We start from the raw sequence: 17,997 nt of genomic DNA on the forward strand, positions 1-17,997 counted from the left end.
TGTTTCCGCACGGGAGCTAGGATGATACCGGAACCCGATGTTGATCTTCCTATGCGATGCCGCCATGTGATGCAGAAGGATTATCAGAACACACACACACACACACACACACCCCCCGCGAGTTGTGTGACAATCGACTGGGTAAAATCATACGGCGCGCTTTATCTCGCCACGAACCGATTGATCATTGTTGACTCCTTTGCCACATATGTTTGTGTGTGAGCTTGATTTACATGGTTTTTAATTTTATACTCCTGACGAAAGTTATTTTTTTACTTTTTCTCTCGTTCCCCATGTAGATAAGGACATGCTGATGCAGTATGCGATAAGTGGACTGCTTGTGATAGTGGCGCAGTGTATCCGGCAGATCAATGGAGAGTATCAGTAAGTAGAGCAAGGGGCTTTTGTTAAAAGTAATCTGTTAGACAACCAGCTCTGGAGCTTCGATGGGAGCCAAAGTAATAATCGATTGGGGATAACATTCACGAAGTGGGTTGATTTCTTTTGTCTCGATATTTTTGTGCGATCGATCGGTATTAATCCTGCTACAAAAGTAAGGATATATGGATAATTCTGTAACTAAAACTAGGCAGGCATATTACGCCTAAAGATATGCAAATGTTGCGACTGAACATATTTGTGAGATCGATGAGGTTTTCGTTCGTTGCAACCCTATCCCACCAATCACAGTTAACAGAGACGATTTCTTTAAATTTTATGGATTTTCCTAGATATATTACAATAACCACATTGATGGTTGACTTAAAGTCTTAAACTCACATGTAATGCGCATTGCATAACTGTAGGCATACGAAAAACAAAAAAAGGGAATTGAAAACGTTTTTCCTAATTATCCCATATCCCATCCCTCAGGACCAGTCTTACCTTCAACGATATTCTGCCGGAGGATCCGAAGCTCTACGACAAGATGCGTCCGCCGAAAAAAGATGGTCAGCCAACGAGCGTCGCCTTCCACGTGACGGTGATGGGGCTCGATTCGATCGACGAGAACTCGATGACGTATGCGGCGGACATCTTCTTCGCCCAGACCTGGAAGGACCACCGGTTGCGGCTGCCGGAGAACATGACGTCCGAGTACCGGCTGCTGGAGGTGGACTGGCTGAAGAACATGTGGCGACCGGATTCGTTCTTCAAGAACGCCAAATCGGTCACCTTCCAGACGATGACCATCCCGAACCACTACATGTGGCTGTACAAAGACAAAACGATCCTGTACATGGTGAAGCTGACGCTTAAGCTATCCTGTGCGATGAACTTCCTGATCTATCCACACGATACGCAGGAGTGTAAGCTCCAGATGGAGAGTTGTAAGTTACCTTTTGCATTTGGAAGTAGATTGATTCTCATTTCGATGTTGTTGGTTCGGGGACCTTTTCACAGTGTCTCACACGACGGACGACATGGTGTTTCAGTGGGACGAAGAGGTACCTTTGGTAGTTGATGAGCACATTGAGCTGCCACAGCTCGCATTGGTGAAGAACTACACAGCCGACTGTACGCAGGTATATTCGACCGGAAACTTTACCTGCCTGGAAGTGGTGTTTGTCCTGAAGCGACGCCTTGGTTACTACTTGTTCCATACATACATTCCCACCTGCTTGATCGTCATAATGTCGGTAAGTTTGGGACTTTGCGGGTAGGTTGCGGGTGAAATTCAATTTTCTTATATTCCTACAGTGGGTATCGTTCTGGATCAAACCGGAAGCTGCCCCGGCCCGGGTTACATTGGGAGTAACATCCTTGCTGACACTCAGTACACAGCATGCCAAGTCACAGGCCTCATTGCCACCGGTCTCCTACCTGAAGGCGGTGGACGCGTTCATGTCCGTCTGCACGGTGTTTGTGTTTATGGCACTGATGGAGTACTGTCTGGTCAATATCGTGCTGGGTGACTCGGATCCGCCCACTCCGCCGAAGCCCCATCCGCCGAAGATAGACAAATTTTTCGACTTCAACGCCAAAAACGGAAAACGCAACAGCAAGTCACACGAGCATCCACATGACGTTCCGATTACCACGTTCCAGCGGCAGGAGAGCACACTACTGCTGTCCCCCGTGCCGCATATACAGACAATTCCACCTCCACCTTGCAAGCCGGCCTCGGCCATACCGAAGCTGACTCCGGCACAGATGCGCCTGAAGCGCGCGATCAACATCGATCGTTTTTCGCGAGTCTTTTTCCCGTTTCTATTTACCCTGCTCAACGTCACGTACTGGATTATGTTCTATGAGTATATTTAAATCAAGAAGCCTCTCGTAAGTTACACGAACTCAGCCCTAACAAGAACCGAGTCACAAGATCTTAAACTGTATTCAAAGGAATGCAGAAATTGTCCTCCAAAACTCCAACCGATGACACGAAATTAATTCATAAAAAAAACTCCAACAGGGTTCATATATAATATAAAGCAAGCAAGCAAAAGAAAACATGTAAATTATACGAAACACCATGCGCCTCCATGAAACGATTTCAGATAGAAACAAAAGGTTGAATAAAATAAAATACATTACAGGATGACGGTCGTTACGGCCATTATTTCTTCAACGTATGTTAGTTCATAATCAACTGATGTTAAAACTAAATAGTCATAATTGCCTCGTGCAACAATTGAAATGTATGGGGAAGAAGTTTTACGATTATTCTACGAACAGAAAGGTTTAGAAAACAGACTGTAGGTGCAGCGATGGTTAGCTTTGTTAGGAATTGAAACATTCAACGGACGATAAAACGATTTAGTGCTAGTGTACAAAGTTGTGCGCGCAAGTCATTACAAAATATCTAGTTGGCCAATACCAAATGGTATTGAGCTTTTAGTATAAGTGACAATTAGTGTATAGTTGAGTAAATGTTTCAAAGAGCAAATAAACATTCAATTATTCTTGAACCATGATTTTAATCTAATTTATTCCCACCAACGTGATCATTTAAACGACAAGACGGTTGCCATACAAATCATCTTTCGTTACTTTGGTGAATTCTCTTGTAGCCACTGCATTTTTTCTAAATCATTTTCACTGTTATCTATCTATTGCAAGAATGGAGTAATCGTTTGCTTTATTTGTACAATTGCAATAACGTATCCGGTTTTTTCATGAATAATTTAAAAAAAATACTGTTACTTTCTGTGGTGTTATGCTATAAATTGCTATAAAAACTTTGAATCAGATAGATTATTCCTTTTGCAAGAACTGACCGAACCTAGGTAAAGTATTGCACCTCTAGATGAAACGTCAAAATTTGACCGACCGACACAACATTCTAGAAGGAACTTTATCTTCAAAGTAAAACGATAAAATTCTCGAAAAGTGTATCATTCCCAGATCAGCGTGCGTTAGCGCTACTGAGATTCGTGGTTCGCGTTTTAATCCACAGTCGAAAGAAAACACTCTTCGTTCCTAAGCGAATCTAACAAAACCGGCGTAAACATGGTGGATTACAGCAGATGGAAAGATATTGAGGTAAGCTACGAAGCTTACGGTAGTAAACATGATTGTTTACTAAATACTATGAATTATCTGCAGATTTCAGATGATGAAGATGACACGCATCCCAACATCGATACACCGTCGCTTTTCCGTTGGCGGCATCAGGCTCGCGTCGAGCGGATGGAAGAGCAAGAGAAGCGCAAATCATCATTGGAAAACACGAAGAAATCCCTTTCCCAGAAGCTGCAGGAAACAAAGGGCAAACTGCAACGGAACGACGGCAACCTGAACGAACTGAAGAAGGCCATCGAGGACATGGAAAGGGAACAAGAGCGCCTACGGCAGGAAGAGGAAGATCTGCGCAAAAAGGAAAAGATGCAACCGTGGAACGTGGATACCATCAGCAAGCCCGGATTTGCCAAAACCGTGATCAACAAGAGTGCGATTAACAAGAAGTCGAATGAACTGAGTGACGAGCAGAAGGAGTTGAATTTGCGCGATTTCATCAAAAAGTACGAAAAGCAGTTGAAACAGTACGGCATGATGCAGAAGTACGACGATTCGAAGAAGTACCTGCAGGACAACCATGTACTTGTGTGTGAGGATACGGCCAACTATCTGGTTATCTGGTGCATTGAGCTGGAGATGCAGGAAAAGCACGAACTGATGGCCCATGTTGCCCATCAGTGCATCTGCATGCAGTACATCCTGGACATTTCGAAGCAGCTGGACGTGGACCCGCGAGCCTGCGTGGCATCATTCTTCCAACGCATCCAAGAGGCCGAAGCCGAATACAAGAAGCAGTTTCTCAACGAGATCGAAGCGTTCAAGGAGCGTATCCGCAAGCGGGCGCAGGAAAAGCTAGAGAAACTCCTCAAGGAGCAGGAGGAAGAGGAGCGTCAAGCGAGACTCGGTCCGGGCGGGTTGGATCCGGTTGAGGTGTTCGAATCGCTGCCCGAAGAGCTACAGAAGTGCTTCGAAGTGCGGGACATCGGAATGCTGCAGGAAGCGATGGCCAAGTTGCCCCCGGAAGAAGCGCGTCGTCATTTGCAGCGGTGCGTGGATTCGGGTTTGTGGGTGCCTGATGCCAAGACTGCGGCCGCTGCCACATCGGGAAGTGGCTCTGGGGGAGCGACCACCGAGGAGGAACCCATTTACGTGGAAGCAAAGGGCACGAGCGAAACTACGGAAGATGCTGCCACGGAAGAGGAAGTTAAAAAATGAACCTCAAAACATGATGTGCAATTAGTAAGTCGTGCAGGCGGTCATGCACTACCAAAAAACCTCACTTATTAGAACACCCCAGGAGAATAATGAAATTAATGCTAGTATTCGCGAAATGAAATTTATTCCAAAAGGGGATAACTATGCAAAATTGTGTCGGCTCACGTTTCAATGAAGTTTTCTATTGATTTTTACGGTAATTGATAACGAATATCATTTTCCAATTTTTATCGCTTTTCATGTTGGGGTTTTATGAACATTTCCCTTCAAACAGTCCAAGAATATATGGTTTTTTTTTCTCCATTACCATATTATTTATGAAATAACGAACTAGTTCACGCCCAGCATCTCTCAGCATTAGTCACTGTCCAGCGTTCAGCACGTTGTGCACGCATGCACATAATACGTGTGAGCATGTTGCTGTTCCGCTAGGTTACAATCATGAGTAATTATTGATTAAATAAATTTCCTTTTATATTAAACCAACTGCGTAAAAAATGGGATATTTTTTTCGTTTTTTTTGTTGTGCCGTTGTAAGATTACAATACATTGTATGCGAAACATAACACATAAGAGGAAATTACCGATAATAAAAACTCTGCTTTACAGTCTGTAACGAAATTGAAAAGCGGTGTTATTCAACGAAAATTGGAAGAAAAAGAAGTATAAAGTGGTGAATAAAGGCAGGACTATCCATTCCTAGCCCTCAGAGAGAAAAGAACCGAAGGCAATCATTAAAGACGTTACTAACTAACGTGAAGGACGAGGAGTGGTGTCGTAATGGGAGGTTTTTGTGTTTGTCATACCTTGATGAATAATTTAACCATTGAAGAGTTTTGGCTTGTTCTTATCGATTCTTCATTAACCTTCAGTGGAATTTCTAAGCCAGTAGGAAAGAATGAGTGGATGCACTCAGAAGTCCTTTGGCAACCCTCCATGTAAGAAGTTTTCTACGTACGGAAGTTAACCTACTGGTAACAGGAACTGAAGCTAGAGTGAATGTTAGTGCGATAATACTTGTCGGTTATCTGGTTTCAAAATGAGTCTTTATTTTAATGCCGATACATTGCGTTTTGAGGGTTCGATCCGTGAACCGAAACGTAACCGAAATGTGTTTCTCGACGTCAAACCATTGCCGGAGGATAACGCGACGGTCCATGTATCCGGACGGCCGCACCGGTTGAATGCGAATGGGTTCAACAACCGGGTTGGATTTCCCCCGCTTACGCCGAAAGAGGCGTTCGTTGAACAACCCAATGTGTCTCCTTCTGTAAGTACAACTCGCTTGCGGACTCTAGTTGCTAGAATAAGAATTGAAGGTGTTTGCCTTCCTTTCCAGAACATGGTATACGAAAGCTCAAAACCGATCTACCTGTTACTCCGCGCGTTGGGCGTTTTTCCCTACACGCGCCGTCGGGACGGAGAGACGGAGTTTATCCTTGCCTCACCAGCGATGGCGTACTGTGTGGCATTTTTCCTACTGCTAACCATCTACATCGTGTTCATCGCCCTCAACCGGATCGAGATCGTGCGTACGCTCGAGGGACGCTTCGAAGAGTCGGTCATTGCGTATCTGTTCATCGTGAACATCCTGCCGATCCTGATCATTCCGCTGATGTGGTACGAAACGCGTAAGGTTGCCTCGGTCGTGAACGGGTGGGTTGACTTCGAGGTCGCGTACCGTAAGACGTCCGGTCGGGCCCTAGAGCTGCGCCTCCGTACCAAGGCACTGCTGGTGGCGGTTCTTCTGCCCATCCTGTGTTCGCTCTCGGTCGCGATCACGCACGTAACGATGGTCCACTTTCAGCTGCTCCAGGTCATCCCGTACTGCGTGCTCGATACGATCACCTACATGATGGGTGGCTATTGGTATCTGACCTGCGAGACGCTCAGTGCTACGGCGAAGATACTGGCGGAAGACTTTCAGCGTGCGCTCCGACACGTTGGTCCGGCGGCTAAGGTGTCCGAGTATCGCTCGCTGTGGCTGCGATTGAGCAAGCTGGCCCGAGACACCGGTTTCTCCACCTGCTACACCTTTACCTTCATCTGCCTATACTTGTTCTTCATCATCACGCTGTCGATCTACGGGCTGATGTCACAGATATCGGACGGGTTCGGCGTGAAGGATATCGGGCTGGCCGTGACAGCGTTCTGTAGTGTCGGGCTGCTGTTCTACATCTGCGACGAAGCGCACTATGCATCGTTCAACGTGCGTACCAACTTTCAGAAGAAGCTGCTCATGGTCGAGCTGAGCTGGATGAACACGGATGCGCAAACGGAGATCAATATGTTCCTGCGGGCGACCGAGATGAACCCGTCCAGCATCAATTTGGGTGGATTTTTCGACGTCAATCGAACCCTTTTCAAATCGGTAAGCACCGTTCATGTAGACTTTGGCTATATTTACAATATTTTTCTCCTCTCTGTTTCTCTCTCGTTTTTGAAGCTGCTGGCGACAATGGTTACCTACTTGGTAGTGTTGCTCCAGTTCCAAATCAGCATTCCGGACGAACCAAGCGCTATGCTGATGTATCATAACTCGAGTCATTCGTAAATGAAGCGATCGTGGTTAAAGGAAAGCTTGAAGAGTATCTGATTGCGGGTAGGCAATCGATGTGTAGAGCACCGTTATTACATTTCAGCAATTAATAGTAAATACACTTATGCATGGTTCATGAAACGATTGTTGACTCACTAAGATTTGGTAGATATTGGAACAAAACTTCAAGCATGTTTCTATTCACATTACGTCAGTCAGAAGGTGTTCTGTTTGTAATCAACGGGTTCTTCCTATACAGACCTATCTAAAAACCTACATCAACTGTTATCCGTAAACAGCTGAGTGCAGGCAACGGTGGTTTCAAACCACACGATCCATATAAGAAACCATCGGATTGGATCATCGCTGTCTTTTACAGGTTGGCATGCCACTGTGCCGGTGGTCCTCAACCTACAAAAAAATCATAACCAACCAGTTGTACATTAACCGCATTACACATTTACGACCACCGGGAGTTCCATGCGGTTCGGGGGAGGACAGTTTAACGTTCACCCCCAAGTCCTAAGCCGTCGCCTCCGGTGGATGGTTGGCGGCTTCGTATAAGGAAACGGTTGCCGATTAAAATCGACAAATGATCATCGATAAAAATCGTTTCCCGCGGATTGACCGCACCCACAGCCGATTCGGTTCGGTGATCGGCAGGAATTTGGAATTTCGTATTCAAATCGCCACCAAACGCTGTCGCTGGCTGGTCATCACCAGTGTGCACGTCATCATCGATGCACTTTGTGCACTGCTGCTGGGAGGAGGAAACCCGTAGCAGACGGGTTTCCCATTCAACCAAACCCATCGTGTTATTAATCAGGCACTGGTTGTCCCTCCGGGGCGTGGATGAACGGTAGCTGCGAACGAAAATCAACAGCAGTGTTGGGAAGGTCAATATGGGATGGTGAGGCGATAGGGGTGGTGGGGATGTGTTGATGTCCAAACCGCAAGTCGGGAGGGAAACTGCTCTTGACAGTTGACATCGAAATTATTATGCAGTCATAGCTGGCGGTGCCGTTGGTGGGGGTTGACCCAGGTGCGTTGGTTATGCGCATACCTGGAAGTCCGAAACCACAGCCTGCTATCATGCATTAATGAATCTTCATACCCAGTGCTCATGATGGAAGTAAGCCAACAAGTGTCTGAACATGATAAACGTAATGGCACCAGAAGAAGAGGTATGATAAAAAGGCGTGGAAGTGACTGTCCAACTTCTTCAGATGGATATATGGAGGAACATGATCAACGACATAATTGATATATCATTGGCATTGAATTGTTAGGTTTCTAAATACCATTCTGTACCAAGATTTGAAGCAAAACATTTCATACTCATGATCATCTAGAAGTAAAGAAGGAATTCAGGAATTAGCAAGTGCTATTTCTAATGCAAAAATCTGTAAAAAAAAGTCACATGGTGTACAAAAACCTAGCATTGATGTAATTTTGCTAGCATCACGATCCCAACGAGCGCACTATAATGGGACCCGAAAAATTCGAACGGCTAGAACCCTTAACCCGCGCTCGCTAAAGCGAAATAATAACCACCATAACCATTTGTACAAATTTATGTGAATTATCGGCTGGCGGGAGGGCTTCCAGCAGCCTCATTGACAAACGACCTCAACGCCGTTCCATTTGTGCGCATGTGCATGATGATCGATCGGTCACGATCAACTACAACACCAACCAACCGCACAGTGTACCATGTACCTCTCCTCTTCACAGTGCGGCTAAAAATAATCGCCAGCTTTAGAGGGAGGGAAAGGAGAGTGGTGGTCTGTTGTTTGCCACATTTGCCCCTCCTTTGCCAGCCGTGGTTTAAGAGGTTCGGGGCTCGTCTTCATCTCACGAGCAGCGGTAGTAGACACTGTACATTTGCATGTTGTACTACTTGGTTTGCATATCGCGGCTTTGACTGAGAAAAATATGCTACGGACGCAATCACCTGTACCGTGGTGTTTGCGTAATATATCCGCCTGAAGTACGCCAGAGTTTGGGGGGAGGTAGGTATAGGAAGTTCTTAAGTGAAAAATATTTTGCCTTCGTACTAGCCTTAGTTAACACTAGCCCTCCGCAGCTGCAAATGTGCCTTGCTGCTGGAGAGATCTTATAAATTGCTTCGATCAAGAAGCTTTTTGCATCCTCCGGATCAGCTACAAAGGTCATGACCGTTGTTCATAAAAAAACTCGACAAATGCATCATAAAAATGAGGTGGCGATGCCATCATAACGCTCCAGAAAAGGAATAACACGAACTCCGGGCTCGATTAGTCGACTCTGGTCAAGCGATGCATTAGCGTAAAAGAGTATTTACTGTCACAGAGATCGTGGTTGATGGCAAGGGCATTTCGTGTCGATTATCGATCAGATTTTATCTCGTTGCCATCTGCCAAATCTATCTCGCATCGGACGCAACGTAAGGTGTCTCTATCATGTTGCTGAATGGCGATCTTAATCCTAACTGGAGTCTGAGTCATCGCTAATGTATGTGCTTGCAATGACCCAGTAGGCTTCGGACGGAAGTGACCGATGCTGGCGACAGTGAGCATCGAAAGAGATCCTTCCACCGTATACAGCCGGCAATGGCTATAAATAACTTCCCGCGCGGATATGGAGCCCTTCTCTCGGGCACCATTGACCCGGTTGGCCATTGCCTGTGGTCCTCGAGGTGGAATTGGTGACTTTTTTTAAGTCGGGCACACCGCAATATAAATTTTAATTCGAAGCTTACACACATCAGTCGCCTTTGGCTGTTTTGGCCAAAGAGTAAAGCTAAGTACCTTGAGTACACTCTAGATGAGGCTTCGCTTCGTGATGACCATAAACGATGGATACAAGATGGACCACGCATTTATACCACGAACAAGGCGCTATTCAAAGGATTTTCTCATTTTAGCTTCTATTTTTCAAGAATCCTTGAACAAAGTGAGATTTATTTTTACTGGAATTATCTATGATCAGCTTTCTGGTGGCCGCATTAGATTCTCTCGCTACTAGGATGATAAACCCAATTTCGTAACACAAAATAAACGTATTGCATTTCACCTCTGGCAGAAAATACTACTACCTAACTAGTCATACTTTTTCCCATAGTGCTTTCCCACACTTGGGCGCGACTCCTTTTAGGTGTTGGCAACAGACTATCCTATGGAATCGTATTCTGCGAAGCATCGGGGGTCCTTTAAAAAAAAAGTGTCACAAATCCACCCGTCTCCGCACACCACTTGCTCCCTGTGCAGCATCCATCCAAGGGATGCAATTGCTTAAATGCATCGATTTGCAGCCGCAGAAACATACACAAGCACCACATGCGCCACAATTGCAATGCGTTGATCGATCGATGGGAGTCGCAAAATATTTTTCCAATCACAGACGGACGGAGAGAAATAACGCAGGGTAGGGAACGGAGACACAGACAGCAAAAAAAAAAAAAATGAAAACCCCGCAGAGTTTATATAGCCCTCACAACATTATATGCACACATTTAATTCATTCATTCGCCATATACGCCAACTGGAACAGGCCGAGTTTGTAGTGGCGAAGGTCGCTCGTTCGGAGTTGGTGCCTCCGATCGTGGGTTACATCGTCATCATCGCCGTCACCGCCCATCGTTGCCCCGTGCTACCCTATTTCCGAAACCCTCCCTGTTTCCCTCGACCAAGGGAGCGCCCGATCTGGGACCATCTGTCACAGAGAGGAAGTTTATACCTTCCGAGATATCAACCTCGGGGTCTTCCTGCCATAGGGTAAGCAATCCCTATCAGACGTCGAGGACACGAGGTGATACGCGCGATCTTCGCGCAACGTCCCTCGAGATATTATTTACCAACAGAAATTACGAAATGCTTCGTTAAGCGCATTATTTATGTCGAAGGCTTGGATGTCCAGGCGAAAAGGCGAGCGATTGATAAGTGGAAAAAAAAAACACGGATTGGTTCGTGCCGTTGACCCATTCATCGAGCGTAATTTCGCGACTTAATCTACATGGCCGCAAGGGAAGGTAAAAAAAAAAAATGTAAGTAATCTCCACTCAACGGCCAACGGTTTCGAGAGCGCATTGTGGGCGATAGTTCGGTTTTAATTAGAAAAAATGTCCATCATTACTGCGAGCACGGGGAGGGGGAGGGGAGGGGAAGGAATGTGGAATATTAATTGTTGGCATTAGCTAACAGAGTTTGCTTAAGGAATGTTCAATTAGAGTGTGTTTTTCCTTGGCGGAAGGGGCGATCAGGTTGATGTGAGGAGCAGGCCAACGGTTTAAGGGTAATTTTTATTAAATAACTTAATTATTATTTCTACTCAATTGCACATGTGTTATAATACGGATAAGCAATCGAAGACAGATTCCATCCATCGTTTAGTAAACCCTAGTTAACCATAAGTCGTGTATTTGATTCTACGTCTTTGCACTAACAATGCATTAGTTGTCCAGTGAACAACAGCCATTATCAAGCCATCAACATTGACCAGAATAATAAATCACGCTGCAAATCAGCTAAAGCGAGTGAAATTAAATTAAATGATTAAGCAATCAATTTGCTAACGCAAACTACGTGCGGCCTCTTAGTAGTAGACACTCCTCCGTCCAGGGTCTTGTAGTGTGATTAGTTCGCATTCGCTATCTCTCTATCGCTTCCACGCATTTGTTGCACTTTGCGCCCTTCGATTAGAATGGCTGTACGGTCACACCATGTTGTCATCTTCCGGAAGAGTTCGCAAGTGGAATCGACCCAACGCATGGAATCGGTAGCACACGAGGCTCCACTCTTTCCTTGGCGTCTTTGGAGCTGTAGCTTGGTGTGGTGCGCATCGACACAAAAAACGGACGCATCTCGCCCATCAAACGTAGGGACTGATAATCGGTTAATTAAATATCGGCGATCGCACCGCACAGCCGCTCGATTACATGCGTTTTTTTGCTTGGCCTCGTGCTGCTCCGCGGGGTTCTCTGGCATGGTGTTTTGCTCTCCTTTCCGAAGGGGTGGGATTTAAAGATTCACGTTCCATCGATAGGAGCGCGGCAGACTGAAAGCCGCTTCGCTGATGACGCCACACATGTTTTAGGGCTTGGCCTTATGCCTTCGCCTTGCGCGGCTTTTTGGCACTGTGACTTGCGTCCGTAAAAAAGGTTGATAAGCGCCACCGACGGTGGTAGCGTTGTGGAATGGATTTTTTTATTTTTTGGTGTCAATATCTTATTATACCTATGAAATATCGCAATCGGCACCGTTTGACGTCATTGAAGTGCATGGCGCTGGATCACGAGATGGCGCGAACGATTCGTCAAGAAATCGCAGCACAAATCTGAAACCTTACGGAGGGTTCCACAGTCCAAGAAGTGGTCTCCACCGCTTAAAAGGTGTCTGTGAGCCGGGCGCACATATCCAACCTCTCGGTGTGGGAGGAGAGGGATGACTAATAATCGTGTTTTAAACTGCTGTTTTGATCGAATAGCTCTGATATTGGGCGCCATCTATGACGTGCAGAGAAGTGGCAATGGAATCAAGCTCGGTTTAGTGCTTTGCCTGTTATCGTTTTCGCTTATCGAAGGTGGAGCGAAGATTTTTTCGTTTCCGGATTTTTGGGATTTAAATACGTAAACACATGCCATGATCGAGGCCTTGACTACACCAGCGTACAGAAGAGGTTGATGTATTGTTTGTCACATGTTCTAAGATTTGTACGACATTTTGATGACTTTTACCGTGTTCAGCTAAGTTAGCTGGTGATATGAAAAATGCATAGAGGACAACATTCTTCGAATCGTTTTTACAACATCCTGTCCTATTACTCATCGCTTTGCAGGAGATGTTCAGCATCAGAGACAAGATGTAGCACATGTGTGAGAAAGTGGAAGGCAAGCGTTTGCCTTGCTGATAACAGATGGAAACCGTAACCAGTGATCGGTGATCTTCACGCCGGGGCGGCTCCATCGGCAAGAGCACACTTTTCCGCGCAAGCCATTTTTTCTGTGGCCTGATCGTGAGATAAAACCTCTTTGCAGGTGAGCCACAGGACGCGATAAACAGTTTTTTTTGCCAAAGCCCCAAACAGCAAACTCCTCGGAGTGAGAGCCGCGATCGTGAGCCGAAGATCGATGAGACGGAGACCGCTGTCTCACAGTGAGATGAGCGCGAGCGTACGTTCGCTTGCGAGTCTGCGTTGTTTCGCTGTCGCGGTTTGGCGGTTGGCATCAGTTCACTGCGAACCGTCGGCGCGAACGGATTAACAAACGAGTCCGCGGGCAGAACCACATCCCACATCAGAACCAGCTGCAACAGCAGCAGCACCATCATAATCATCATCAAGCAACGAACGAAACGACTACGAATTCTGTGTCGATCGCATCTTGTGCGAGATTCACAATGAGTGGCGGATAGTCGAATGGTCAAACTGGGGATTATCTTTCTTCCCAAAACGAAAGATTTAATCGACTACGGTGAAGGGGAGCAAAAATGACAGTTCTAAAAACGTGTGTCCTTTAAACGTGTGTCCCCTGCTCGGTGCGTTGCCATGTGACGATCGGAAGGTGCGCTTGCAAAAATCCTATTGATAAAGTAGTCAAGCTACTTCACAAGAATCGAATGTGACAGGATTAGCGATCTCTATAAGAGAAGAGTGTATCGTGTTAATTGATAGAACGTGTGAGGAGTGTCAAAACTATCGTATGTGAAAAAGTGAAACTAAGAAAAAGTAAGTGAAACAACTAATTCAACAAGCGTGGCAATGCAAGAAGTAATCTAGAACTTTATCTTTTTATGATAGTTCTGCTCCAAAAAAATGCCCTTGACGGACAAGTTATTCGAAGTGGAGTACAGCTTAATTTCTTGTCGCATGCTTTTTTCACGAAAAAGTGTAAAAAGGAGTGTTAAAGAAACCTCAAACCAAAGGTCTACATTTGAATTGGGTAACGCTGGGTTTCGAGGGCGAGTGCCAAACGAAGCGGGGGAGATCATCCAGATTCTGCATGGTTGGGTTTTCCTTCTCGTTAATGTGTGTCCACTGTCCAACCTGCTCCACCACCTGCCGATTGCTGCTCTCTCGTACCTGGTGGGTTGGTGGTTTTGCGTTTTCGTCCCACGTCCCGCGAATTCTCGTACCGATATCCCATTCGGTTCAAGATTTGAATTTTTATGACTTCGTCGCCGATTGGTTCGGTTTGGTGGTTGGTTAGTTGGTTTATTTTTACCTTTTGCCTGCTTACCTCGGACGTGTTTGCTGCTGCTGGGCCGGGTTTTGGAAAGAACCGATTTCAGTGCAGCCACCAAGGCAGAGAATTGTGTCCACTTTCAAAGCCACTCTTTTGGAGCCAGACAGTTTTCAAGGGTGGCGATGTGTGTGCGTTAGTTTGCCAAGGTGTTATCTTAGTCCGCATTCGTTCCTTTATTTTTGTATGAGTACGTATGCTCGCTAGGTACGGAGTGATAAAATGAGGATTATGCTATCTTCGTAAAGGAATTAGGTTCGAGAAGCCAGAAACTCTTTTAAAATAATTTTATCTATTCCTTACACAAACATACAAGCATGTTGTTTAAAAATACAAACAAATAATCGAACTACCAACCAACTAACTCTCCAACTGATCCGCCCACGAAGGTGGACATTTTTCCGTGCGAGAACAGCTTTAGCGCGATCATGCCGTAATATGGAAGTTTGTGCAACAACTGCGTTAATGATACAATTAGTAGAAAAATTATAATGCATTATAATGCATTGAATTATAAATAAATATTGATTGTTTGAACATTCAAATGCAAAACTCGACTAAAGCTATTTTTAAAAAACTCCATTACTCTCTCAAAGAGGACAGCTCCATATTGTAGGGCTGCCATTTCAAACACCAATCGTATGCCTTCCATTTACGATGGCATGTTCAGCGTGTTTTGCAAATTATTACGATCGATTTACTTTCGGTGCAGTCATGCAATCATCATTTGAGGATAATTAATTGATATTTACTGCTTCGCGATCGCATTCGCTCTCTCCCGTTGAATGCATTTTTGTGTGCAAATCGACTACTTTGATTCGGGTTGTGGACCTTTTCTTGCGTTTCTGTTGTTTTCGTGCTTCGAAGCATTAGGATTAAGGAGGTTCTTTTTTGGCGTGTATCAACCGAAGCCACGATATTCCGAGAAATCATAGCTGTGTTTAAATAACAATTTGCGTCTCCATTCGGAAATCGACACGAATGGAAAAAGATGTAACCTGTGGTTGTGCCGATACAGCAACGATCAAATGCATTGCGGTAGAACCGTTTTAGCAGTATCAACTTGCACAGCCTTAACCACATTTGCAGCGGGATGGAAACAGTTTCAGATCACGGATAATATTGAAACATCAAGATCATATAAATAATTGGTTTGGTTGGCTTGTGGTTTCTTGTGGCTATTTCGTTTCTCAAATTACATGAATTTCATGAAAGAGAAATAAATTACCGAAGCAGAAACTTAAACACTTTATTGATTCTGTAGTAACTGATTTGCCTTTGGATAACACTTGTACAATCGCAATGGGCTTAAGACAAGTTTAAAAAATCGATCAACATACTTCTGCCACACTTTTCATGGTACGATTTTGGAAAGTTTAAAAAACATTTTTAAATCAACCCACGCAAACGTCGGCATTTTCATTGATGTAATGGCCAGCCGTAGCAGATTAACGACTTGCAATGGTTTAAATTTTTTAGAGCCATGTTCAATGTCACTTGTCATTTAGCGAGAGCCAAAATTATTGGACCTAAATTCCGGATTTCACAGAAGTGACCGGATGGTAAAAGTTTCCGAATCATAATAAGAGAAACAAAAGAAAATCCCCAATGATCCCCAAGAGATCCCCGAGGGAGGTTGCATGTAGTCCAATTAAACGCTACAACATCCTGCAAACAGAATTTGGGTCATTGACGACGTACGATCCGGTTTTTCGGGGTGTAATAAAAACAGGATTTTCGGATGGTAGTGTTCATTCATTAATCTCGCAGGAATCAAAAGTTCTTAGTTAACATCCCGGCCAGCACTACGCGGAGGGTCAAAATGGTGGAAACAGTTAGAGCGACATTTCCCCAAGGGAGATTCCCTTGTTTGGTAGGTTTTCGTTAATGAACGATCGAATTGACACCACATTAGCTAAACACTTGGGCCCCACACACCGGGCGAAATGGTGTTGAAAGCGTCGATCATAAAATCAAGAGGTTCCACCACGAGTCCCTAAAATCCACCAGCTTATCAGTCCGTCGTGGGACGCTGGGTTCGAAGGGAAGTTCTAAGCGGCAACATCTGGATAGAGTATGAGCCGAAGAATTAAGCTATAAAACATCAGAATTCTAGCGAATGAACATAGAACAGGCCGGCCCTCTCGTAAAAGGACTAGGGCCAGAGCAGACGATGCTCGAAGCCAACACACGATCGTCGTTTTTGGCGCTCGCATGTGTTGACGGCAGATAACGTGGTAATAAAATCGGCTGTTGTGTGCCTCCTCTTCCTTCCTGCTGGCGTAGAACCTGCGCCGCTTGACCAGGAGCCACACTGAAGACTAGACCGCGGACTTCACACTGGCGCCAAATGGGTTTGTCGGGGGGTTTTGTCGTAAAAGAGCACTTTTACTACGTGATAATAATACCATATCGAGCGCGGGGTGGCCAGCCGCCAAGTCAGCGATCCGATGTCATCGACATCCGACTAGAATTGCGGCCTCCGTTGTACCTCCGTTCATTGGTGTCTGAGCTGACTTTAGGCGGCCGCCGTCGTTGCACTGTCGTCGTTCGGTTTAAAAATTTTACGACAAGCCAATTAAATCGATGACCATTTGAATTGAGCTGTGGAGTTAACACCGGATGGTGCACGGCATAGTGGACTACCAATAATTTCAACCCTCACGATACATCGGAGATACGAGGCTCTACCCGTGGCTGGTTTTGGAACGGCCTTATCTTTGTGGGATTGTATGGCGTCGAGTTCTGGCAAGAATTGGGGCGAACAGAATCCCATTGTCTTGTAATGTTATTTAGTTTTAGTATTGCATAGAGTAGACAACTTTGAAGGGCGTTTTGTAAGACTTATCTTTACCCTTAGTTCCTAAGTAGGGTTCTGGTCTCTGTAGAAATATCCAATCAAAGATCCAGCATTGTGAGAGCTAACGGTGCCATTTCAGCCAGTCGCGACTAATTAGTCCCATGTTTGCCTAATGACCATGTTAGTTCCCCACTGAGACGTTATTGATTTTGTAAGAGAATACAAATATTTCCCCCAAAATGACAGGGTTACGCAGCGGTGAGCTGAAGCTCCAACCGAACCACCAATCTGTTTTATTAAAAACGAATTTTCAAACGTTGAGAGCGACGGCGGACCATCCACTGGCATTTTTGCAAAGGAAATGAAGAACATTAAAGATGCCGTCTTGGACATAATCGTTGGCCACCTATCCGATCGCTCCGGAGGTGTTGATTAGACGTCAAACTAATAATAGTTTCCGTATCTTTCTTCTCTTTCCAGCAAAGGACCGACACTGGAGGCCCATTTGGATGAAATACTTGACCTGTTCCTTCGTCGTCCGTTCAAATTGACGATCCTTCCCGACGAATCACTGCTGCAAAAATAAAATTGTGTCTCGCGGTAGACAGAAGGTAAAAAAAAACGTCAAGAACGAACAGTCCGGTCCGAGCAGGCGAGCGATCTTTCCATCCGCCTTCGATCGGTCAAACATCTTTCGATCGGGAAACATTTCGCGATCGAAGCAGGCAGGTTCTTTCGTGGCAGATAGTGACAGGTTGTGGCGACTGGCGA

General features: G+C 45.2%; 2 protein-coding genes across 2 annotated transcripts; both read left to right on the top strand.

The window, feature by feature from the left end:
* The first annotated feature begins 307 nt into the window (after positions 1-307).
* LOC131289326 (uncharacterized) lies at positions 308-7,225 on the top strand. Its single transcript, XM_058318557.1, has 9 exons — positions 308-384; positions 874-1,328; positions 1,402-1,637; positions 1,699-2,252; positions 3,465-3,480; positions 3,544-4,659; positions 5,750-5,941; positions 6,011-7,042; positions 7,118-7,225. Exons 1-9 carry the CDS (start codon positions 308-310, stop codon positions 7,223-7,225), a joined length of 3,786 nt encoding a protein of 1,261 aa, XP_058174540.1.
* On the top strand, positions 3,448-5,048 carry LOC131289578 (hsp90 co-chaperone Cdc37). Its single transcript, XM_058318866.1, has 2 exons — positions 3,448-3,480; positions 3,544-5,048. Exons 1-2 carry the CDS (start codon positions 3,448-3,450, stop codon positions 4,669-4,671), a joined length of 1,161 nt encoding a protein of 386 aa, XP_058174849.1. The 3' UTR covers positions 4,672-5,048.
* Positions 7,226-17,997: the final 10,772 nt, after the last annotated feature.

This window comes from Anopheles ziemanni, chromosome 3 (assembly GCF_943734765.1).
Source record: "Anopheles ziemanni chromosome 3, idAnoZiCoDA_A2_x.2, whole genome shotgun sequence".
Taxonomy (NCBI): Eukaryota; Metazoa; Arthropoda; class Insecta; order Diptera; family Culicidae; genus Anopheles; species Anopheles ziemanni.

What these genes read in the sequence shown, in the direction of transcription:
- LOC131289326 (XM_058318557.1), top strand. Translation starts at nt 308, where the DNA reads ATGCTGATGCAGTATGCGATAAGTGGACTGCTTGTGATAGTGGCGCAG. An exon ending in ATGCTGCCACGGAAGAGGAA is followed by an intron (nt 4,660 to 5,749) that starts GTTAAAAAATGA and finishes TTGCGTTTTGAG; the next exon opens with GGTTCGATCCGTGAACCGAA. An exon ending in AACCCAATGTGTCTCCTTCT is followed by an intron (nt 5,942 to 6,010) that starts GTAAGTACAACT and finishes CTTCCTTTCCAG; the next exon opens with AACATGGTATACGAAAGCTC.
- LOC131289578 (XM_058318866.1), top strand. Translation starts at nt 3,448, where the DNA reads ATGGTGGATTACAGCAGATGGAAAGATATTGAG. An exon ending in GCAGATGGAAAGATATTGAG is followed by an intron (nt 3,481 to 3,543) that starts GTAAGCTACGAA and finishes AATTATCTGCAG; the next exon opens with ATTTCAGATGATGAAGATGA.